The 25,043-nt window shown below is 45.2% G+C and overlaps 1 protein-coding gene across 9 annotated transcripts in view; it reads left to right on the plus strand.

Moving 5' to 3' along the window:
- The first annotated feature begins 1,421 nt into the window (after window positions 1-1,421).
- DENND10 (DENN domain containing 10) overlaps window positions 1,422-25,043 on the plus strand; it is a 30,507-nt gene continuing 6,885 nt past the window's right edge. For 3 of the 9 annotated variants that reach the window (XM_054243360.2, XM_078346619.1, XM_054243361.2), the window contains exons 1-7: window positions 1,422-1,540; window positions 5,550-5,758; window positions 8,331-8,410; window positions 14,225-14,373; window positions 17,269-17,380; window positions 22,402-22,502; window positions 24,280-24,387. In XM_054243360.2, the coding sequence (XP_054099335.1) occupies window positions 1,486-1,540; window positions 5,550-5,758; window positions 8,331-8,410; window positions 14,225-14,373; window positions 17,269-17,380; window positions 22,402-22,502; window positions 24,280-24,387 (814 nt within the window). In that variant the 5' untranslated portion in view covers window positions 1,422-1,485. Of the gene's footprint in view, window positions 1,541-5,529; window positions 5,759-8,330; window positions 8,411-14,224; window positions 14,374-17,268; window positions 17,381-22,401; window positions 22,503-24,279; window positions 24,388-25,043 lie in introns of all 9 variants that reach the window. The other 6 variants (XM_002756636.7, XM_078346620.1, XM_078346621.1 and 3 more) reach the window with 4 other exon arrangements.

The following is a 25,043-nucleotide window of genomic DNA, read 5'->3' on the forward strand; positions in this document are numbered from 1 at the left end:
TCCTCGGCCTCTAAACACCTGCGTGTTTTCTGTGATAACTAGACACATTAATAGTTATTTACAACAACAGAAAGTCCGGAGAATTGAATGGCACATAGTTCAGGGTGCTGCCTTCCAGGGATTCAGTTTAGTGAAAGAAACAGAAATGGCATTCACACACCTAAGTATGCTCCAATGTGTAAATTGCAGCCTGGGCAATGCAGTGAGAGCTGGTAAAAAAAAAAGAAAGAAAGAAAGAAAGAAAGAAAGAAAGAAAGAAAGAAAGAAAGAAAGAGAAAAGAAGGAAAAAGAAAAAAGACGAGGGTGGGATTGTATTCCTACAGACACCAAGGACCCTTCCTAATTAGCTTTGTGTGACTTGGGGTTGGGGCAGACAGTAGATCCGGAGGAAGAATCTTGGAGCCAAAATTTCTACTGTCTGAGTCTTCCCCATCATTCAGATCTCAGTTCAAATATCTCTCCCTCAGAGAAGCCTTCCTTGACACCCATTATAGAGCCACACACCCCTATTCTCTAACACACTGCACTGTTTTGTTGCCTTCAGGGCACATATCATTCTGGGCTGTTTTACTATTATCTATCTATTACTTATTTATTTATTCATTCATTTTTGAGACAGGGTCTCACTGTGTCGCCCAGGCTGGAGTGAGTGGCACCATTACAGCTCACTGCAGCCTCAAAATCCTGAGCTCAAAGGATCTTCCTGCCTCAGCCTGCAAGTAGCTGGGACCACAGGTGCATGCCACTATGCCTGGCTAATTAAAAAAATTTTTTTTGTAGAGATGGGTCTCATAATGTTGCCCAGGCTGATCTTGAACTCCTGATCTCAAGCGATGCTCCTGCCTTGGCCTCCCATCATGCTGGGATTAGAGGCGAGAGCACCTGGCCTGGATTGTTTATTCTACTTACCAATTGTCTGTCTCACCCAGGGGACTGCTCTGTCTTGGTCAACTCTATAACGTAACCCCAGTGCCTTATTAGGTCCTCAATGGTTTTTGTTTTGGGGATAGCTGGATGAAGGAATGGATGGACACCCTCCATCCTCGGGATGCCTCTTTCTAGGAACAAAGTGACCTGTTCTTTTGAGCCTGACCAGATGGCAGAGGTAGAACGAGGAAAGCCTAAAACGGGAAGAAAGATTGGAGTGGATTGAGGAGAAGGATGAAGAGCTGGATTAGAGCAATTGACGGTGGCTGCGGAGACTCAGTGAGGTTTCCAAGGGCGGATGACTAGTGGAGCTGCACCCGAGCTTGTCCCGGCAGACAGGACTGGGGCTGGAATGGGTGGGCCTGCGGGTGGGGCGGGGCCGACGGTGGGTGGTGATCCTGTGATGGGGCACGGCAGGAAGGGGCGGATCCTACGGAGGTGGGCGTGGCCTGAGATGGGGCGGGGGTGGAGACGGGCCTTACGGAGGGCGGGGCGCGGCCGGGGTGCAAGGCGGGTACTGCAGGCAGCAGCCAGCGCTGCGCTCCGCGGCGGCGGAAGATGGCTGCGGCCGAGGCGGTGGACACTCAGCTGATGCTTGGAGTCGGGCTGATCGGTGAGGACGTAGACGCCCTGCCTGGAAAACTCTCACCCGGGTTCCGTCTCTACACCACCACCTTGGCCCGGGGCAGCCCCTGCTCCCGCGGTCCCCAGAGGACCAACATGGAGGGCGCGGCCGGTCCCATGTTGGGCCTGGACTGGGGACTGCGGGGTCCGGCCTCCTTGGCTCAGGGACCCGGCCCGCCGCCCTCGCCCGCCCGCAGCCGCCTGTGGGGCCCGCTCGGCTCCAGGGAGCCTGGGACCTCCCAGATCCCGGGGAGAACTTCCCCTGCATGCCCGGGTTTGCTAGGCGGAGCCGGGACGTCTAGCGTGCCCAGGCTGGGGCGGCTGCGAGGGGAGATGTGCGGGCGGGGCCGGGCTGGGCGGGAGCTGCCGGCGGGCGGCCTGGCGCGGCGGGTAGGAGGCAGGGCCTGGTTCCCCAGAGCCGGGCGCGGGCGGCTGTCTCGGAGCCAACAGTGACTGCTCGCCCGGGCGGCCCCCTTCGTGGGACCGGGCGGCTGGAGACTGCTGGGCCGGGCGTTGTACACGCATTGTCTCCTTTTAGCTCTCACCAAGGACCCAGGGGCCGTGGGAAACGACTGACGTCCGCTTTACGGAGGAGCAAATGGAGGCCCGGGCTGTCATTGGGCACGGACACACCGTAGGCAGTACAGAGGCGGGGTGGGGTGGGGGGAGCCTCGCAGTGTAGCCCGGAGCCCCTCGTCCCCACCAGTGGAAAGCTCCCGCGTCATGTGATCGAGCTTGTGCATAAAGCAGGAGTCTCTACACAATCGTGCAGTGGAATCTCGGTTAGCTCTGAGGAATGTAATTATCTCTCCATTGTTTAAAAATATCACGTTGGGATTTTTGGGCAGCCTTGTGCAGTGTTTAGGGGATGGAACCCATTGGTTCCCTTCAAAAAAGTTTTATTTCCCTGAGATTTTTGCACACCCCTAAACACTTTCTATTCTTCAAGTGCACAATAACATTGCTGAGGCTTAGCAAAACTGAAGAAATCGCTGATTATTTTTCAGTGCCTTAAGGCAGTATGTTTTTGTGGGAATGTTTTACTGTATTCATTTCTTTTTCTTTTGTTTTTAGACAGGGTCTCACTCTATCCAGGCTGGAGTGCACTAGCACAATCACCGTTCAGTGCAGCCGCCATCTCTTAGGCTCAAACTATTCTCTTGTTTCGGCCTCCAAGTAGCTGGGACCACAGGCGTGCACCACCACCCGGATCATTTTTCTATTTTTTTTGTGTAGATAGGATACCAACATGTTTGGGCGGATTATGTATTATTTCTAATGTGATTTTCAAACTGCTTCAAAACAAAACCTAAGTAACTTAGTGTCTCCAGAAGGTGCTTTTGAATTAAGGCTAAGTTAAACTGTCTTTATCTACTACTAATAGCAAAGAAAAAGATGACATATGATCATATTCTGAACTCAGAAGGTTTTTTTTTTTTTTTTTAAAGATGGGGTTTCACCATGTTGGTCAGGCTGGTCTTGAACTCCCGATCTCAGGTGATCCGTCTGCCTTGGCCTCCAAAGTGCTTGGATTACAGGAGTGAGCCACCACGCCCGGCAGAAGGTTTTTTATTATTCACATTAACATGCATTTAAAAGGAGTTTGCAGCACTATATCTCTGCAAAATACCAAAATTAGCTGGGTGTGGTGGCATAGGTGGGAGGATTGCTTGATCCCAGGGGGCAGAGGTTGCAGTGAACCAAGATCATGCCACTGTACTCCAGCCTGGGTGACAGAGTGAGACCCCCCATCTCAAAAAAAAGAGGCCAGGTGTGGTGGCTCATACCTGTAATCCCAGCACTTTGGGAGTTTGAGATCAGCCTGGCCAATAGAGTGAAACCCTGTCTCCACTATAAAGGCAAAAAACTAGCTGGGTGTGGTGGTGCATGCCTGTAATCTCAGCTACTCAGGAGGCTGAGGCAGGAGAATCACTTAAACCTGGGAGGTGGAAGTTGCAGTGAGCACTGCAGCCTGGGTGACAGAGTAAGACCCTTTCTCTAAAGTAAAAAAAAGATCGTGGGTGTCTTTTTAAATGATTATTATTTATTTATTTATTTATTTATTTATTTTTGAGATGGAGTTTTGCTCTTGTTATCCAGGCTGGAGTGCAATGGCGCAATCTTGGCTCACCGCAACCTCCTCCTCCTGGGTTCAGGCAGTTCTCCTGCCTCAGCCTCCTGAGTAGCTGGGATTACAGGCACGCACCACCATGCCCAGCTAATTTTTTGTATTTTTAGTAGAGACAGGGTTTCACCATGTTGACCAGGATGGTCTCAATCTCTTGACCTCTTGATCCACCTGCCTTGGCCTCCCAAAGTGCTGGGATTACAGGCTTGAGCCACCGCGCCCTGCCGGCAATTTTTTATTTATAGTTTTTAGAGTTTTAGTCTCTGTTGCGTAGGCTGGAGTGCAGTGGTGTGTAGCTCACAACTACCTTTAAATCCTGGGCTCAAGTGATCCTTCCACCTTAGCTTCCTAAGTAGCTGGGGCCACTGCACATACCACCATGCCCAGCTAATTTTTAATTTTTTTTTTTTTTTGTAGAGATGCAGTCTCACTATATTGCCCAGGTTGGTCTGGAATTTTGGCCTCAGGCGGTCCTCTTGTCTACCCAAAGTGTTAGGGTTTACAGGCATGAGCCATTATGCTTGGCCTAAAAAATTTTAAATACAAAATTCACACAATTGGTATGCAACATGGTTTGAAAGATTTCACCAGTTTTTTCATCTCCAGTTTTATTTTTGACGAACCTTTTCTATGTATTTATTAAGAATTATTCCACCCAGCACTTTGGGAGGCTGAGGCGGGGTGGATCACCTGAGGTCAGGAGTTTTAAGACCAGCCTGGCCAACATGGTGAAACCCCATCTCCAGTAAAAATACAAAAATTAGCCGGGCATGGTGGTGGGCGCCTGTAATCCCAACTACTCAGGAGGCCGAGGCAGGAGAATCGCTTGAGCCTGGGAGGTGGAGCTTGTAGTGAGCCAAGATTGTGCCAGTGCACTCCAGCCTGGGTGATGCAAGATTCCACTTCAAAAAAGAAAAAAAAAAAAGAATTATTTTAACTAGATAAAAACTTAATGTAATTTTAGTTTATAGGCATTTGTGTGGGAGGAGATAGGGAGGAACTCTGCCATATCTCTGAGGCTGAATTTTCTTTCTTTTTTCTTTGAGACAGAGTTTAGCTCTTGTTACCCAGGCTGGAGTGCAATGGCGCGATCTCGGCTCACCGCAACCTCCGCCTCCTGAATTCAGGCAATTCTCCTGCCTCAGCCTCCTGAGTAGCTGGGATTACAGGCACGCACCACCGTGCCCAGCTAATTTTTTATATTTTTAGTAGAGACGGGGTTTCACCATGTTAACCAGGATGGGCTCTATCTCTTGACCTCGTGATCCACCCGCCTTGGCCTCCCAAAGTGCTGGGATTACCGGCGTGAGCCACCGCCCCCAGCTGAATTTTCATTTATGGTTGTTATAAAAGCTTTTTATGCCGGGTGTGGTGGCTCACGCCTGTAATTCCAGCACTTCGAGAGGCTGAGGCTTGTGAATAATGAGGGCAGGAGTTGGAGACCAGCCTGGTCAACAGAGAGACACCTGTCTCTACTGAAAAAGAAAAATACAAAAAATAGCTAGGTGTGGTGGCTGGTGTCTGTAATCCCAGCTACTCTAGAGGCTGTGGCAGGAGAATCACTTGAACCCGGGAGGCAGAGGTTGCAGTGAGCCAAGATGGCGCCACTGCACTCCAGCCTGGGCGACAGGGTGAGACTCTGTCTCAAAAAAAAAAACGTCTTTTACTCAGGTGGCCTATAATTCTGGATCATGAGAGCTAGATAATTTGAGCAGTAGTAATAGGTGGGAATTTGGGGTCTCAAGTACTCTGAGTTGCTTTGTAAAATGGGGTGTTAAAACTGATTCCACTAAGTGCTTCTGAGTAACCAATCAATTCACTTCCCTTGCTACTGTTTGACATTCTCACAGTGACCATCTTTCCACCGTAGAAAAGGACACAAATGGAGAAGTTCTGTGGGTATGGTGTTATCCTTCCACGACAGCCACATTAAGGAGCCTGCTGCTGAGGAAATGCTGCCTTACAGATGAAAATAAACTTCTCCATCCCTTTGTCTTTGGTCAGTACAGAAGAACATGGTTTTATATCACAACAATTGAAGTTCCAGATTCTTCTGTTTTGAAAAAGGTATGCATGAAGGTAAAAAAAACCCCAAATATTTAAAGTGATGTAAGATTATTCTGATAATCCTTAGCTTTAGACCTTATTCACAGTATACTTTTGAAAATATTAAATATTATTTTCATTGGGTGTATTCATACTTCACTTTCATTCATTCTATAAATATTTATTGTCGTCTAGTATATGACAGACCCTGTGGTTGACATAATGGTAAGCAGTGCAATATGTGGTCTCTTCTCTTTTTTTTTTTTGAGACGGAGTTTTGCTCTTGTTACCCAGGCTGGAGTGCAATGGCGCGATCTCGGCTCACTGCAACCTCCACCTCCTGGGTTGAGGCAGTTCTCCTGCCTCAGCCTCCTGAGTAGCTGGGATTACAGGCACGTGCCACCATGCCCAGCTAATTTTTTGTATTTTTAGTAGAGACAGGGTTTCACCATGTTGACCAGGATGGTCTCGATCTCTTGACCTTGTGATCCACCTGCCTCGGCCTCCCAAAGTGCTGGGATTACAGGCTTGAGCCACTGCGCCGGGCCCTTAATTTTTTTTTTTTTAGAGTCAGAGTCTCACTTTGTCGCTCAGGCTGGAGTGCAGTGGTGCAATCATGTCTCACTGCAGCCTTAATCTCCTGGGCCCAAGTGGTCCTCCCACTTCAGCTCCCTAAGTAGCTGGGAGCACAGGCGTGCACTACTATCCCCTGATAATTTTTAAATTTTTTGTAGAGAGGAGGTCTTACTCTGTGTGGCCCAGGCTGGTCTTGAACTCCTGGGTTCAAGCGATCTTCCTGTCTTTGCTTCCTAAAGTGCTGGCATTACAGGCATGAGCCACTGCACCTGGCCAAGAAGATATCTTTCAATATGTAATGAAATCTTTGGTTTGTTGCTTGATAAGTTTTTTTTTGATGGAGTTTTACTCTTGTCGCCCAGGCTGGAATGCAGGGGCGAGATCTCGGCTCACTGCAACCTCCACCCCTGAGGTTCGAGTGATTCTTGTGCCTCAGCCTTCCAAGTAGCTGGGACTACAGGCATGTGCCACCATACCTGGCTACTCTTTATTTTAAATGTATCTCTTCAAAGTTTTGTATTTATAAAATTCTAAATTTTGTCTCATTGGTGGAAATAATAGATATATGATTATCAGAAATTTATGCTTATAATAATAGAGGCATATAAGTAAATGAAGCTCCTTTTCCCCTCCCCTCCACCCATACAGAGTCTAGCTCTTTTGCCCAGGCTTGAGTGCAGAGTTGCAATCTCAGCTCACTGCAACCTCTGCCTCCTGGGTTCAAGCGATTCTCTGCCTCAGCCTCCTGAGTAGCTGGGATTACAGGTATGTGCCACCATGCCCGGCTAATTTTTGTATTTTTAGTAGAGACAGGGTTTCACCATCTTGGCCAGGCTGGTCTTGAACTCCTAACTTCATGATTCACCTGCCTCAGCCTCCCAAAGTGCTGAGATGACAGGCATGACCTGCCCTCTGAAACTTTTTATAATAGTACTTTTTAGCTTACCGCACTCTTCAGAGAGTTAGTTCAGGAGCTGTATGATTGTTACTGAGATATGTTTTGTTATTTTCCATCCTTAGATAATGAAGACCAGTTGCTAGCGATAGAGTAGGGTGACTATGGATAAGAATAATCAACTATAAACTTCAAAATAGCTAGAAGAGAGTAATTTGAATGTTTTTATCATAAAGAAAAGATATATAGGCTGGGTGTGGTGGCTCATGCTTGTAATCTCAGCACTTTGGGATGCTGAGGTGGGTGGATCATTTGAGGCCAGGAGTTCGAGACCAACTTGGCCAACAGAGTGAAACACTGTCTCTACTGAAAATAGAAAAAATTAGCTGGCCATGGTGGTGTGTCTGTAATCCCAGCTACTCAGGAGCTTGGGAGGCTGAGGCATGAGAATTACTTGTACCTGGGAGGCAGAGGTTATAGTGAGCTGAGCTCACACCACTGTACTCCGCCCTGGGTGACAGAGCTAGACTGTCTCAAAAAAAAAAAAGAAAAAGAAGAGATATACCAGAAAAATAGGTGTATCTATTATGTATTAATAAGAATAAGTAAAATAAGGGTGTGGTGGCATATGCCTGTAGTCCCAGCTACTTGAGAGGCTGAGGCAGGAGGATCTCTTGAGTCCAGGAGTTCAAGTCCAGCCTAGGCAACATAGTGAAACCCTCAACTCGAAGAAAAGAAAAAAAAGGTAAAATAGTGAAAAAGTGTGGGGGAGAAAAGATAAGCAGTTGCTAAATTGCTAAGTCTGATTTAGCACTTCTTTCTTCTGCTTTGATGAGATTAGGGGACCTTAAGTAGAAATGTACATTTTTTTATATTTGAGTCAAGTATTTTTGCTTTGTGAAAAAATTTTTTCTGTAAGTATTGCATGCTTATGTAGGAAATTAAATATATATGTATATGTGATATATGTGCACATGCAAAAGTTAAAAGAAGCAAGTGAGGACTTGTTACGTTTTGGTCTTTTCCTTTTGAAACTGTTATGTCTTATACAAAAGGTTTGTTAGAATATAGTAATAAAAAGTAATTCTGCTGGAGTGTCTTTAAAAAGGATTTTTTTGTGTTTCTTTTGAACAGGTGACTCATTTTTCTATTGTTCTGACTGCCAAAGATTTTAACCCAGAGAAGTATGCTGCCTTCACTAGGATATTGTGTAGGTCTGTATAAAAATTGTATTAAATGCTAATATACAAAATGAAGATCTTACCATAGTTACATAGCAGATTTCTACACTGAGAAAGCAAAATTCAGCCTTGTGTCTCCAACACAATCTTTAGTAGCCCTTCACAGGCTGTAAAGAGGGCCTTTCTGTTTTGCTTTGTTATTTCTCCTCCTATTTGGGTAATGATCTAGGGGAAGAGAAGCAGCAGTTTCATAGCTATTGTAGTTCCTGGGTGTTTTGAGTCACTTCCTACTTTTGGTCTGTTACTTCTGTTCACTTCCAGTCTAGAATTTCCTTAGTAGGTTGAATAAGTAAGCGACTTATGACTCGGTAAACTGGTTCTTATGTGTCGAGGTCTGTGTGTGGCAATCATTTTGGGGAAATAATTATGCTGAAGCACAAGAACACATTTCTTAGCTGGAATGGTGAGAAGCTAGGGAATTCTTATTAATTGGTTAGTCATGATTCAGGTGGACTCTTTTAGTTTCATCCCTGTTGTTGAAAAATTTATCTAAAATATATCAGAATGTTTTTTTTTTCTTTTCTTTTCTTTTCTTTGAGACAGGGTCTCACTCTGTTGCTCAGGCTGGAGTGCAGTGGCTTCATGGCAAACTGCAGTCTCAACCTCCCAGGACTCAGGTGATCCTCCGAGCTCAGCCTCCCAGGTAGCAAGGACTGCAGATGCGCACCCCCATGCCTAGCTAATTTTTTATATTTTTGTATTTTTTGTAGTGGCAGGGTTTCGCCATGTGCCCAGGCTGGTCTCAAACTCCTAAGCTCAAGCGATCTGACCATCTTGGCCTCCCAAAGTGCTGGGATTATAGACGTGATGAAACTCTTCTTTATATGTTCAAGATATTAGCTTTTTTTTTTTTTTTTTAATTTTCTTTTTTTTTTCTTCTGGAGACATCCTGCTCAGGAAAGCTCTTTCTTAATGATGAAGGCTTTTGCAGGGTTTAAGTGGGGCGATCTCTGTTCACTGCAACCACCGCCTCCCAGGTTCAAGAGATTCTCCTGCCTCACCCTCCCAAGTAGCTGAGATTACAGGCTTGTGCCACCACCCCTGGCTAATTTTTGTATTTTTAGTAGAGTCCCAGCCTTGCAGGGTTTTAATTGTGATTTTGTTTTTGTTTTTGTTTTTTTCTAGAGACAGGGTCTTGTTCTTTTGCATAGTCTGGAGTGCAGTGTCATGATCATAGTTCATTGTAACCTTGAACTCCTAGGCAGAAGAAATTCTCTCACCTTGACCTCCCAAGTAGTTAGGACTACAGGTGTGTGCCATTGCTCCTGGCTAATTAAAAAATATATACATATATATTTTTTGTAAAGACGTGGTCTTACTATGTTGCTCAGGTTGGTCTTGAACTCCTGGGGTCAAGTGACCTCTGTGTTGGCTTTTCAAAGTGCTGGGATTACAGATGTGAGCCACTGCACCTGGTCCTTTAAAAAAAAAATACTGTTGCCGGGTGCGGTGGCTCATGCCTGTAATCCCAGTACTTTGGGAGGCCGAGGTGGGTGGATCATGAGGTCAAGAGATCAAGACCATCCTGGCCAACGTGGTGAAACCCCGTCTCTACTAAAAATACAAAAAATTAGCTGGGCGTGGTGGAGCACACCTACAGTCCCAGCTACTTGGAAGGCTGAGGCAGGAGAATTACTTGAACCTGGAAGGCGGAGGGTGCAGGTTGCAGTGAGCCGAGATCACGCCACTGCACTCCAGCCTGGGTGACAGAGTGAGACTTCATCTCAAACAAACAAGAAAAGGTTGGCCGGGCGTGTTGGCTTACGCCTATAATCCCAGCACTTTGAGAGGCCAAGGCGGGTGGATCATGAGGTCAAGAGATCAAGACCATCCTGGTCAACAAGGTGAAAGCCGTCTCTACTAAAAATACAAAAATTAGCTGGGCATGGTGGTGCGCGCCTATAGTCCCAGCTACTCGGGTGGCTGAGGCAGGAGAATTGCCTGAACCCAGGAGGCGGAGGTTGCGGTGAGCTGAGATTGTGCCATTGCACTCCAGGCTGGGTAACAACAGCGAAACTCCGTCTCAAAAAAAAAAGAAAAAAAAAAAAGTTGTTACTAGATAGAATTATAATTCTAGGTATTATCATGAGAGGGCTACTCTCAGCCCTCAGGCTTTTGCCTAATACATACATTTTTGGGGGCACTTCTGGTGAAGGGAATTGTTTTTGTTTCATAAACTCAGTAAGTGGTTCCCTTTTGGCTATTTTTGTGCATGAATGTATATACACATCAAAAAAAAAAAAAAGGGAGAGAGAGAAAAAACTCTAGTGTAAGAGTATCTTCTCATTACCTAAGGGTTTCGCTTAGATTATTTTTTGGCTAAATGAGATTTCACTATTTTTGCTGCCAGCCAGAATGAAAAAGCTTTCTACTCTCATAAGAAATTCCAGGTGAATGTCTCACTGTGGATAAACAGTTGTCTGCTAATGTGGCACTTACACAAAGGGAGATTATGATTGCCAAAAGAGATGCTATCCAAAAACCATAAACTAAAAATACTGCAGAGGTATTCTTTTTACAAACATGGGACTCCCATTTCATTTGGTTGAGTCAGGGGTATGTTGCTCAACCGAATTCACTGGGAAATATTCTGGAGTCCCAACAGGCAAGGTTGCTTCAGACCCCACTTCCTTCCCAGAAAGAGGCCCAGAGGGTTTCTCAGCTTCTGCGGTGTGTGGCATCATAGTATCCTGGATTTCCTCTCCTATCATGGTGCAAGAGAAGTGAGGGCTCAGAGCTACTGCCAGCCACCTCCTCTGCTTCCTGCGCCTTATTGCAGCACTGTGCTCACCCAGTATTTGCACACACACACAAGTCTGCGTGTACATGCACACACGTAGGCAAACAGTTTTTCATGACGGTGAGGTTGACGTGGAGTTGCCCCCCTCCATTTCTGGTGAGAGGAGCAGGCAGGTGTGTCTTCCACACACAGCATGCTGCTCACAGTGGCAGTGGAAGCCTGCAGGAAAAAACCTTATTCCCGGTTAGGCTGCATGTTAACTGCTGTGGTCCCCGTCAGCCTTTAGTTGCTTGCAGCTGTGGCCCTGCTGGAGAACCGGAGTTTTCTTTTTTTTTGAGACGGAGTTTCGCTCTTGTTACCCAGGCTGGAGTGCAATGGCGCGATCTCAGCTCACCACAACCTCTGCCTCCTGGGTTCAGGCAATTCTCCTGCCTCAGCCTCCCGAGTAGCTGGGACTACAGGCGCGCGCCACCATGCCCAGCTAATTTTTTGTATTTTTAGTAGAGACAGGGTTTCACCGTGTTGACCAGGATGGTCTCGATCTCTTGACCTCATGATCCACCCGCCTCGGCCTCCCAAAGTGCTGGGATTACAGGCGTGAGCCACCGCGCCTGGCCTGAACCGGAGTTTTCATGCACACTTGGAGTCAACTATCTAGGCCAGGTGTGGCAGCCTATGGATGTTTGTCTGAACAAGGTCCTCTGGGTTGCACTGTGGGCTTTTCCTGTGGAGTGGTTTCCTCTGTTTTGTCTCTCCTGGCCCAGGGGTGTCATGTAGGAAGTCATCTTATCCTACCAACCTTATGTTTCTTTTCTCTATTATGTATATTATTTCTATTTTATTATTATTTTTGAGACAGTCTCACTCTGTCACCCAGGCTGGAGTGCAGTGGGGCCATCTTGGCTCACTACAACCTCCACCTCCTGGGTTTAAGCAGTTCTTGTGCCTCAGCCTCCCAAATAGCTGGAATTACAGGCGCACAGCACCACACTTGTCTAATTTTTATATTTTTAGTAGAGACAGGGTTTCACCATGTTGGTCAGGCTGGTCTCAAACTCCTGGCCTCAAGTGAGCCTCCTGCCTTAGCCCCACAGAGTGCTGGGATTATAGGTGTGACTATTTTAGAATGTTAATGGCATTTTGATTTTTTTGTTGTTGGTGATGATAAAGCACATTTAGAAATTCAGGAGGATGTACAGTGTAAACTAAGCTCCCTCTTCTTCCTGTTCCCAGATCCCAGTTCTACCTCCTGACCCCCACCCCGCATAACTCCTGTGGCCTCCTTTATATCCTATCAGAGAAGTTTTCTCCCTGTGTGATCTTGTGTGTGAGTTCCTGGGTTTGAATGTATTTTACATGTGTGAAAGCTTACCACATTCATTGTTCTCTACCTTTTTTCCCTCAAATTGTGGATTGAAATAATTTTTTAAAAACCACTGATGATGGACAAAAGTTGGTAAGCAGTTAAAACACTTGCTTTTTTTGCTTTTTTCACTTAGTCTATGATAAATATAATTTTCCAGTGATCTTTTTTTTTTTTTCTGAGACAGAGTCTCACTCTGTTGCCCGGGCTGGAGTGCAATGGCGTGATCTTGGCTCACTGCAACCTCCTCCCCCTGGGTTCAAGCAATTCTCCTGCCTCAGCCTCCCAAGTAGCTGGGACTACAGGCGCGAGCCACCACACCCAGCTAATTTTTATATTTTTAATAGAGATGGAGTTTCACCATGTTGGCAGGGCAATTACTCCTGGCCTCAAGTAATTGCCCGCCTCGGCCTCCCAAAGTTCTGGAATTACAGGCATGAGCCACCATGCCTGGCCCTCAAGTGATCCGTCCTTTTATTTATTTTATTTTATTTTAAAATTATTCTTACAAAACCACAATCAGAAGAACGTGATCTGTCTTAAACATGTTTTATTTTCTTCCTGATTTTCTATCACATCAGCTCCTGAAAGGCCCAAATAAACCCAGTCATGTTTCTCAAGCAAAATTTAGTTTCATTTGCTCACAAGAAGAGATTTCAAGGGGAAGAGATGGATTCCACATGTGAGCTATAATTGCAGCCAGTTTCCTATCAGCATTTTCTGGAAGCTTTAACCTGATGATGAATGTCTAATGTGCATTTATCACCAGAAACCTAAAGGAGTTTTGATTTCTTAATTATCTAAATATAGCTACCTCTGGGAACTCTAATAATAAGTATGTGTTCTACAACTAATTACTGCTTTCTCTGTGAACAATGCATAAAACTCCTTTCTTGTCAAAGGAAATCTCAGTAATAAAACAGAGTTGTATGACTGAGAACCCCAGTTGTGAATGTAAGACACAGGATAAGTGCACAACATTCTTGAGAGTCCTGGGACACCAGAAAGTTCGTAGTTCATTCTCCTGCCTTAGTAAAAATAGTGGGTTCCCTGATGTAAAGAGAGAGCTGAGTTGGAAGAATTGAAGGTCTTTGAAGCTTTTTCTTTCTTTTTTTTTTTTTTTTTGACAAAGTCTCACTCTGTCGACCAGGCTGGAGTACAGTGGTGCAATCTTGGCGCATTGCAACCGCTGCCTCCTGGGCAACAGTGAGATTATGTCTCAAAAAATAAAAAACGAGTCAAGCATTCAGAAGGGCAGTAGCAAGTTGGCTTTGGATCCTTTTTTTTTTTTTTCTTTTTTTTGTTGAGATGGAGTTTTGCTTTTGTTGCCCAGGCTGGAGTACAATGGCTTGATCTCAGGTCAGTGCAACCTCTGCCTCCCGGGTTCAAGCCATTCTCCTGCCTCAGCCTTCCAAGTAGCTGGGATTACAGGCATGCGTCACCACACCCAGCTAATTTTGTATTTTTGGTAGAGTCAGGGTTTCTCCATGTTGGTAAGGCTGGTCTCAAACTCCCTACCTCAGGGGATCCACCTGCCATGGCCTCGCAATGTGCTGGGATTACAGGTGTGAGCCACCGTGACTGGCCCAGATTCTTGAGAAAGCACCCATACCAACCTGGGTGCATGTCTTCACATGATTTGTGCTAAGTAAAAGCACAATTGCTTTGTTTTCCTTTCTTACAGAATGTACCTGAAACACGGGAGCCCAGTTAAAATGATGGAGAGTTATATTGCAGTTCTCACAAAGGGGATATGCCAGAGTGAAGAAAATGGCTCTTTCCTTAGCAAGGACTTTGATGCTCGAAAGGCCTACCTGGCTGGCTCCATCAAAGGTAAGAAGGGAAAAAACAAAACCCATCTCAACAAAAAAATCCCCGAGGCAAGAACAGTCTTTTTAAATTCTATTGTGCCTAATAGAATAATTAGATAATTAGATGATTATCTAATTGGAATTATCTACCTTTCTTACATTTTCGTTTACATAAATTTTTTCATATCCTATTTGTATATAAGAGGGTACCTTTAACACCTGTATTTCCTTATTAAGTTAGAATTCTTTCAAAGGAAAACCGATTTTTGTAGTGTTCGTTTCCATGTTCTTTTTTTTTGAGACAGTCTTGAAGGTCTTTGAAGCTTTTTCTTTTCTTTTTTTTTTTTTTTTTTGACAAAGTCTCACTCTGTTGACCAGGCTGGAGTACAGTGGTGCAATCTTGGCGCATTGCAACCGCTGCCTCCTGGGCAACAGTGAGATTATGTCTCAAAAAATAAAAAAAGAGTCAAGCATTCAGAAGGGCAGTAGCAAGTTGGCTTTGGATCCTTTTTTTTTTCTTTTTTTTGTTGAGATGGAGTTTTGCTTTTGTTGCCCAGGCTGGAGTTAGATAATATATTAATTATCTAAATATAGCTACCTCTGGGAACTCTAATAATAAGTATGTGCTCTACAGCTAATTACTGCTTTCTCTGTGAACAATGCGTAAAACTCATTTCTTGTCAAAGGAAATCTCAGTAATAAAACAGAGTTGTATGACTAAGAACGCCAGTTGTGAATGTAAGACACAGGATAAGTGCACAACATTCTTGAGAGTCCTGGGACGTCAGAAAGTTCATAGTTCATTCTCCTGCCTTAGTAAAAATAGTGGGTTCCCAGATGTAAAGAGTGTTGCCCAGGCTGGAGTGCAGTGACATGATCTCAGCTCAGTGCAACCTCCGCCTCCTGGGTTCAAGTGATTCTCCTGCGTCAGCCTCCCAAGTAACTGGGATTACAGGCGCTTGCCACTGTGCCCAGCTAATTTTTGTATTTTTAGTAGAGATGGGGTTTTACCAGGTTCGCCAGGCTGATCTCGAACTCATCCCTTGTGATCTGCCCACCTCGGCCTCCCGAAGTGCTGGGATAACAGGCGTGAGCCACCTCACCTGGCCTGTTTCCATATTCTATTGGCTATTTTAAGAATGTTTTCTCACTGGGGGGCTAAATTTTGTGACTCGAGGTCTCCATGGATTCCATAGTTTTTCTGTTCTTAGATCTTAGCAGTTATCTCTGTCATCTGAAAAGCCTAAGGCCTTGAACTTAGGTTCCTAATTTAAGTTTCAGCTGGAAAATCCGAAATGCAGACATTTCGGGGAACTCTGAAGGCGAGGCTGCCCTCTGTCACGTCCTCCCACAGTGCCCATCTGTCTTTGCTTTTGATTCCGCTGTTCTTTGTGTTTTCTCAGCATCCCTGGTGAGGTGTTAGGTGTTTGTCAGGCTAACTAACTTAAGGTCTTAAGTAATGATACTGGGGTATGCGGGAGTTAATATTTTTTTTTCTTTTGACATAGGGTCTTGCTCTGTCATGAGGCCGAAGTGCAGTGGTGGTGCAATCATGGCTCATTGCAGCCTCGACCTCCTGGGCGGGCTCAGGAAGTCCTCCCGAGTAGCTTAGACTACAGGTGCATGTCACCATGCCCAGCTACTTTTTTTTTTTGAGACAGATTCTTACTGTGTCATCCAGGCTGGAGTGCAGTGGCACGATCTCAGCTCACTGCAATCTCTGCCTCCTGAAGTGATTCTCATGCCTCAGCCTCCCCAGTAGCTGGAACTACAGGCACCTGCCACCACACCCAGCTGATTTTTATATTTTTACTAGAGATGGGATTTCACCATGTTGGCCAGGCTGGTCTTAAACTCCTGACCTCAGGTGATCCACCTGCCTTGGCCTCCCAAAGTGCTGGAATTACAGGTGTGGGACACTGTGCCCAGCCTAATTTTGTATTTTTAGTAGAGATGGGGTTACACCATGTTGGCCATGCTGGACCCAAACTCCTGACCTCAGGCGATCTGCCTGCTTCATCCTCCTGAAGTGCTGGGATTACAGGTATGAGGCACTGTGCCTAGCCCCAGCTAATTTTTAAATGTTTTTTTTAGAGATAGAGTCTCCCTATGTTGTCCAGGCTGGTCTCAAACTCCTAGGTTCAAGTGATCCTCTCACCTTGGTCTCCCAAAGTGTTGGGATTACAGATATGAGCCACTCTGCACCTGGCAGGCGTTTTTTGTTTTAAATAAGAAAATTTTAATGATACCGAAAGACACTGATTCCCTTCACATCAATTGTTTTACCTTTTTGTGAGGCTAGCTTCCTCTATGCATCCACCATGGAGTCTCTTTCAGGGCAGCGCACATGTGCTGGGAGGTGACATAGGATAGATCCACTTGTCCACCAAATAAATTGTCTGTATGCTTTACATCATGTGGGGAATGTAATTCAGATATAATTTAATACCAAATAATTCAATATACTATGTGGGTAGTTCTTTGAAGTTTAAAAATCACATCATCTGTGTCTTCTGACAATGTAATACATTTAAAGCATTTAAAAAAAAATTTATAGGCCAGGTACTGTGGCTCATCCCTGTAATCCTAGCACTTTGGGAGGCTGAGGTGGACAGATCACAAGGTCAGAAGTTTGAGATCAGCCTGGCCAACATGGTGAAACACTGTCTCTACTAAAAACACAAAAATTAGCTGCTGCGGTGGTACATGCCTGTAATCCCAAGCTACTCAGGAAGCTCAGGCAGGAGAATCGCTTGAGCCCAGGAGGCAGAGGTTGCAATAAGCTGATATCATGCCACTACACTCCAGCCTGGGTGACAGAGTGAGATTTGGTCTCAAAAAAAAAGAAAAGAAAAAAATTCTTTATTTTCTTACATGATGTGTAATGCAGTAATATTATGATTTCTCTTTTTTAAAGACATTGTATCTCAGTTTGGAATGGAAACTGTTATCTTACACACAGCTCTGATGCTAAAGAAAAGAATTGTGGTGTATCACCCCAAAATAGAAGCGGTCCAGGAGTTTACCAGGTATCATCTCTAATTATTAAAACGCGTTAACTTTGTTGGCAGACAGTTTGGGGCATTAGATGTTACCATGTGCTCTGTTCTGTGGCACATTTGCTATAAATAGCATGTGTTAGTCTGGAGGTGAAATACCACCTTTGGTCTGAAGTTTCTGTTTAGAATCTAGTAGTTCAAGGTCACTGATTTGGACAGATTCTTCTTTTTATTTTTTTATTTTATTTTATTTTTTTTTTTTGAGACGGAGTTTCGCTCTTGTTACCCAGGCTGGAGTGCAATGGCGCGATCTCGGCTCACCGCAACCTCCGCCTCCTGGGTTCAGGCAATTCTCCTGCCTCAGCCTCCTGAGTAGCTGGGATTACAGGCACGCACCACCATGCCCAGCTAATTTTTTGTAATTTTAGTAGAGATGGGGTTTCACCATGTTGACCAGGATGGTCTCGATCTCTTGACCTCGTGATCCACCTGTCTCAGCCTCCCAGAGTGCTGGGATTATAGGCGTGAGCCACCGTGCCCGGCCCAGATTCTTCTTTAACTTAAGAAATAAGACTATTTTAGAGCAGGGAGTTAGCAAACTTTTCCTTGCCAAACAGTAAATATTTTAGGTTTGTGAGCCAAATGGTCACTGTCCCAACTATTCAACTGTCTTGGTAGCACAAAAACAGCCATAGCTGGGTGCAGTGGCTCATGCCTATAATTCCAGCACTTTGGGAGGCTGAGGCAGGTGGATCACAAGGTCAGGAAATGGAGACAGTCCTGGCCAACATGGTGAAACCCCATCTCTGCTAAAATACAAAAGCCAGCCAGGAGTGGTGGCGTGTTCCTGTTGTCTCAGCTACTCAGGAGGCTGAGACGGGGGAATCACTTGAACCTGGGAGGCAGAGGTTAGTGAAACTTTATTTTCAAGGACAGGCCATAATTTGCTCACCTGTTTTAGGTATATTGTTCCTTCTGTTCAATTTTGTAAAAGACTCTTTTATTTTTTCTTGTTTTAATTAAAAACTTTGAGAGTGGGCCGGGCGCTGTGGTTCACGCCTGTAATCCAGCACTTTGGGAGGCCGAGGCAGGCAGATCACGAGGTCAAGAGATCAAGACCATCCTGGCCAACATGGTGAAACCCCGTCTCTACTTACATACAAAAATTAGCTGGGCATGGTGGCGCGAGCCTGTAATCCAAGCTACTCAGGAGGCTGAGGCAGGAGAATTGCCTGAACCCAGGAGGCAGAGGTTGCGGTGAGCCGAGATCGCGCCATTGCACTCCAGCCTCAAAAAAAAAAAAATACAAACAAATTAGCCAGGTGTGGTAGCATGTGTAGCTACTTAGGAAGATGAAGTGGGAGGATCACCCGGACCAGAGACATTGAGGCTGCAGTGAGCCAAGCCTTAAATGCGCCACTGCACTCCAGCCTGGGTGACAGAGTGAGACCCTATCCTCAAAAAGAATTTCAACAATTAGCCATGCAATAAGTGTTCTGATTTTTTTAAAAAAAGATTGACAGGGCCAGGCGTGGTGGCTCATGCCTGTAATCCCAGCACTTTGGGAGGCCGAGGGGACGGAAGAGGAGGCCAGGAGATCAAGACCATCCGGGCCAACATGGTGAAACCCCGTCTCTACTAAAAATACAAAAAAAATTAGCTGGGCATGGCAGCACACACCTGTAGTCCAGCTGCTTGAACCCAGGAGGCAAAAAATGCAGTGAGCCAAGATCACACCACTGCACTCCAGCCTGGCACCTGGGGACAGAGTGAGACTCTGTCTCAAAAAAAATAAAATAAAATTTGAGAGCAGGACAAAGACTCTTATTTTGATGGTGCATATATAGATTTTTTTTCTTTTTCTTTTTTTTCATTTACAGCTTTGAAGGGTCTCTTGATGATCATATATAGATTTTTTTAAATTTTATTTTTATTTTTAATAGAGGTAGGGTCTTGCTATGTTGCCCAGGCTGGTCTCAAACTCCTGGGCTCCAATCATGCTCATGCTTTGGCCTCCCAAAGTGCTGGGATTACAGGCGTGAGCCACTATGCCTAGCTAAAATACATACAGATTTTGTTGTTGTTGTTGTTTAATTTTTTTTTTCTATATTAAAACATCTTTTTATCAACATCTGGATGGCCTTGCTGTAGTTTTATTTTTATTTTTGTTTGTGATGGAGTCTCACTGTCTTGCCCAGGCTGTAGTACAATGATATGATCTCGGCTCACTGCAGCCTCTGCCTCCCGGGTTCAAGTGATTCTCCTGCCTCGGCTTCCTGAGTAGCTGGGATTATAGGCGCCTGCCACCACACCCAGCTAATTTTTGTATTTTTAGTAGAGACAGGTTTCACCATGCTGGCCAGGCTGGTCTCCAACTCCTGACCTCAGATGATCCGCCTGCCTTGGCCTCCCAAAGTGTTGGGATTACAAGCATGAGCCACCATGCCCAGCCTTCTTGTTGTTGTTAATTTTTTGCCAGGGAGTTGGCCCAGGGCCAGGAGGTGCCTGTCAGGCCCTGCTCCCTCTAGCTGCCCCCCCACCTGCCATACAGATCAAGAGTTTTTGTTTACAAAATCTAACTTGTTACTAGGTCCTTTTAAATTTTCTTCATTTTTATTTTATTCTATATTCTTTGTAGAGATGGGGGTTTCTGAGGTCTCACTCTATTGCCCAGGCTAATTTCAAACTCCTGGCCTCAAGTGATCCTCCAGCCTCTACCTCCTAAAGTGCTGAGATTACAGACATGAACCACCACACCTAGCCATTAGGTCCTTTTTTAAAAGCAAGAGGACTTAGCATTCATGTTGGGTTTACTGTATGCCAGGCATTTCATAAAGTATCTTAAATCAGGCCAAGCGTGGTGGCTCATGAGGTCAGGAGTTTGAGATTAGCCTGGCCAATATGGTGAAACCCCATCTCTACTAAAAATAAAAAAATTAGTCGGGCATGGTAGTGCATGCCTATAATCCCAGCTACTCAGGAGGCTGAGGCAGGAGAATCGCTTGAACTCGGGAGGCAGAGTTTGCAGCGAGCCGAGATCGCGCCACCGCACTCCAGCCTGGGCAACAGAGTAAGACTCTGCCTCAAAAATAATAATAAGATACATCAAATTTACTCATAATGAGAACCCTGCAAGGACGTAATATTACCCTGTTTTATGAATGAGAAAATTAAGGTTGGCAGAGGATAGGTAGTAAGGTAATGAAAAGAAGAAAGGCTTCATAGTCAGAAAGTCCAGAGTTAAAATCTTGGTAGGGCAATTTATTAGCTCTGTGAACACATAAAAGATACTGAATGTTGGCCATGCATGGTGGCTCACACCTGTAATCCCAGCACTTTGAGAGGTTGAGGCTAGCAGATTGCTTGAGACCAGGAGTTAAGACCAGCCTGGGCAAAACAGCAAAACCCCATCACTATAAAAAATACGAAAGGTGGCGCATGCCTGTAATCCCAGCTACTCAGGAGGCTGAGGCAGGAGAATTGCCTGAACCCAGAAGGCGGAGGTTGCGGTGAGCCGAGATCGCGCCATTGCACTCCAGCCTGGGTAACAAGAATGAAACTCTGTCTCAAAAACAAAAAAAATACAAAAATTAGCCAGGCACGGTGGCATGTACCTGTAGCGCCAGCTAGACAGGAGACTGAGGTAGGAGGACCGGTTGAGCCCAGGAGGTGGAGGGTGTAGTGAGCCATGATCAGGTCACTGCACTCTAGCCTGGATGACGGAGTAAGACCCTGTCTCAAAAACAAAATAAAACAAAAGATATTGAATATTTCTGAGCCTGTTTTCCTTTATCTGTAAAATGAAGATCATAATATCACCTTGTAAGTTTGGAAATAATTTATATAAGATGCTCAACATGTACCTAGCCTGTAAGACACACTTTAGAAGTTATTATTGTTATGATCATGATTGCATCAGATGTTAAGTGAGAGGGCCAGAACTTTTACCCTGTTCTCTCTGGGTCCAAAAGCCTGTATTTTCTATCCCATCACCTTTCCCCCCTCTATGTATGCTACTTAAACTGGAGCAGCCACACCTTCTGAGATCTTTAGCAGGGCACCAGTGGGTTCATGAAGCCACAGAAAATTTGATACATCTTGTTGCAGTCATTATTCCACCGTAAGTTTTTTGCAGGGAAACCTGTGATGTAGGAAAACAAACACACGTTGTTTGCGAGTTTTATTAGAATTTTAAATATAAATGGGAGACTTCCAGGAAATTTCTTACTTGCAGAAGCGACTTAACCCTCAGACTCCCTCTCTGTGGCAGTCTGCAGAGTGGGATGTTCAGAGAAAAACCTTAGAAGCATCACTGCTTGCTACCACAGGGATATTTTGAAACTTCACCTTGAGCTTTCTACAGCTGATCCGATCCCCAAAAGCAGAGTTTAAAACATTGCATAGATGCTGGGTGCAGTGACTTACGCATGTAATCCCAACATGTTGGGAGGCCAAGGCAGGCATGTCACCTGAGGTTGGCAGTTCAAGATCAGCCTGGCCAACATGGTCAAACCCTGTCTTTACTAAAAGTAAAAAAATTAACCAGGAGTAGTGGCAGGTGCCTGTAGTCCCAGCTACTTGGGAGGCTGAGGCAGGAGAATCACTTGAACCCGTGAGGTGGATGTTGCAGTGAGCCAAGATCATGCCATTGCACTCCAGGCTGGGCAACAAGAGTGAAACTCCATCTCAATAAATAAATAAATGAATAAAAAAGAAAACATTGCATTGATTTAATTTGAAGCCCAGAGGTTAGCACATTTGGGACTTGTTCTCACCTCTGTCTCTGATTAGCTAGAGACTCTACCCTCTTCATTTCCTCCCCAGGAAGAGGAGAAGGGCAGGCTGAGTCTTTCTTTTTTTTCTTTTTTAAAGAGATGAGGTTTCACCATGCTGGCCAGGATGGTCTCAATCGATCTCCTAACCTCTCGATCCGCCCACCTTGGCCTCCCAAAGTGCTGGGATTACAAGTGTGAGCCACTGCGCCCAGCCCTCAGGCTGAGCCTTTAAGGTGTGGACCAGCAACAACTTGAGTTCTTGCCTTGATTCCCCAGGACTCTGCCTGCCCTGGTGTGGCACCGACAGGACTGGACCATCCTTCACCCTTACGTGCACCTCAATGCCGATGAACTGGAAGCCCTGCAGATGTGCACAGGTAGGCAAGAGGATCCCAGGAGAGGAACTGTTCCACTTTTTTTAAATTTTTGTTTTAATTAAGACGGAGTTTCACTCTTGTTGCCCAGGCTGGAATGCAGTGGCACAATCTCGGCTCACCAAAACCTCCACCTTCTAGTCTAGGTTCAAGCGATTCTCCTGCCTTAGCCTCCTGAGTAGCTGGGATTGCAGGCATGGACCACCATGCCTGGCGTAGTAGAGATGGGGTTTCTCCATGTTAGTCAAGCTGGTCTCAAACTGCTGACCTCAGGTGATCTGCCCGCCTTGGCCTCCCAAAGTGCTGGGATTACAGGTGTGAGCCACCATACCTGGCCCAAACTATTCCACTTTAAAGAGGGTTTTTTTGTTTTTGTTTTGTGTGCATTCCTTTTTCTTTTCTTTTTTTTTTCTATTTTTTCCCCAGAGTTTTACCTGTTTGTTGTCAAAATATTTTGCGTGCATTCCTAAGTGGGATACTGATTCTTTATTATTTTTTGGCATATGCAATCAGTTTTTTTCCCTTTTTTTTTATTTAAAAAAAAAAAATTGTGGTAAAATAAATATAGGATTTACCTTTTTTGGCCAGGCACGGTGGTTCACACCTGTAATCCCAGCACTTTGGGAGGCCCAGGGGGGTGGATCACCTGAGGTCAGGAGTTCAAGACCAGCCTGACCAATATGGTGAAACCCCGTCTTTACTAAAAATACAAAAATTAGCCTGGTGTGGTGGTGTGTGCCTGTGGTCCCAGCTACTCAGGAGGCTGAGATAGGAGAATTGCTTGAACCTAGGAGGTGGAGGTTGCAATGAGCCAAGATTGTGCCATTGTACTCCAACTGGGGCAACACAGCGAGACTCTGTCTTAAAAAAGATAAAGAAATAACTGATACTAGGTGATTTATCATGAAAAGAGGTCGAATTGGCACATGGTTCTGCAGGCTATACAGGAAGCATAGTAGCTTCTGCTGCTGTGAGGCCTCAGGAAACTTACCATCATGGCGGAGGGTGAGGGGAGCAGGCATGTCTTACATGGCCTGAGCAGGGGGAAGGTGGGGAAGGTGCTATACACTTAAACAACCGATCCTGTGAGAATGCAATCATGAGAACCACACTAAGGGGATGGTGCTAAACCATTCATGAGAAATCACCCCCATGATCCAGTCACCTCCCACCAGGCCCCACCTCTAACGCCGGGGATTACAATTCGACATGGGTGGGAACACAGATCCAGACCATATCAGTCCTCAAATATTTTTTTTTTGTAATTATATTGCTCTTTGAAATCAAAAAAGTCTGGGAATCGTGGTCCTAACACCAGTCTCAGAGGTCTGCTAATTCCTGAGTTGCCTGGAATCCTTTAGCATGTATTGTATCAGATCTGAATTCAGGGAAAGATGCCATTTCCACCCTGAGAACCCAGGTATTTGGGGATGATATCCTGGAGGCAAAGACCTGAAGGGGGAGCATCAGTCAAGAGAGTCCTTGCTACCTTCCGCCCCAGCTGTCATTCTTGACCCCCAAGAGCAATGATTGGAAAGTAAATGCCCTACTTCAGCCTCATTCTTGACACCGACGGATAATTTTGGAATATTTGAAGTTGTGTGAATTTCTTCAGGCAGCTAATAATAATGTAGTCTTATTAACTGCCACAGGGTGCAGCGAATGTTCTGGAATGAATGAAGCAGTAAAGGAGAGCAGTGGATGAGCTTTTAGACCCAATTCTTTTGATGTGTTCATGTTTCTTCCTTCTCCAGTAAGATTTGTCATGTTTGTGATGCAGGTTATATCGCCGGATTTGTAGACTTGGAGGTGAGCAACAGACCAGACCTCTATGATGTGTTCGTGAATCTGGCAGAGAGTGAGATTACCATTGCTCCCCTTGCAAAAGGTTTGTTCTCTGTTCTGTTCTTGATACAAGATATAAGCCAAACAGTTATACATTTTTAGGCTGATTCTCTAAAACCAGCATTTGAGGGCTGGCTTACCCACTCTGCTGAACAGGGGATATTTCTGTGTCTGGAGCACAGCATTTATTCCTACACACAGACATGTTAGCAGAACACACCGGGTGCCTATGCAGCAAAGTATATGCTAAGAAGTTCGTCTTTTCATTTTGTTTCACCGCTTTTGTTCTTAAACAAGGTGTGTTATCTATTGCTACATAACAGATCACTTCAGAACTTAGTGGTTTCTTTTCTTCTTTTTTTTTTTTTTTGAGGCAGGATTTCGCTCGGTTGGAGTGCAATAGCATGATCTCGGCTTATTGTAACCTCCATTCCTGGGTTCAAGTGATTCTCCTGCCTGTGTAGTACGCCACCACACCTGGCTAATTTTGTATTTTTAGTAGTAAGGGCTTTCTCCCTGTTGGTCAGGCTGATCTTGAACTCCTGACCTCAGGCAATCTGCCCACCTCAGTCTCCCAAAGTGCTGGGATTACAGATGTGAGCCACTGCACCTGGCCTAGTTTTTGTATGTTTAGTTGAGACAGAGTTTCACCATGTTGGCAGGCTGATCTCGAACTCCTAACTTCAAGTGATCCACTGG

The sequence above is a fragment of the Callithrix jacchus genome, chromosome 12 (genome assembly GCF_049354715.1).
Source record: "Callithrix jacchus isolate 240 chromosome 12, calJac240_pri, whole genome shotgun sequence".
Taxonomy (NCBI): domain Eukaryota; kingdom Metazoa; phylum Chordata; class Mammalia; order Primates; family Cebidae; genus Callithrix; species Callithrix jacchus.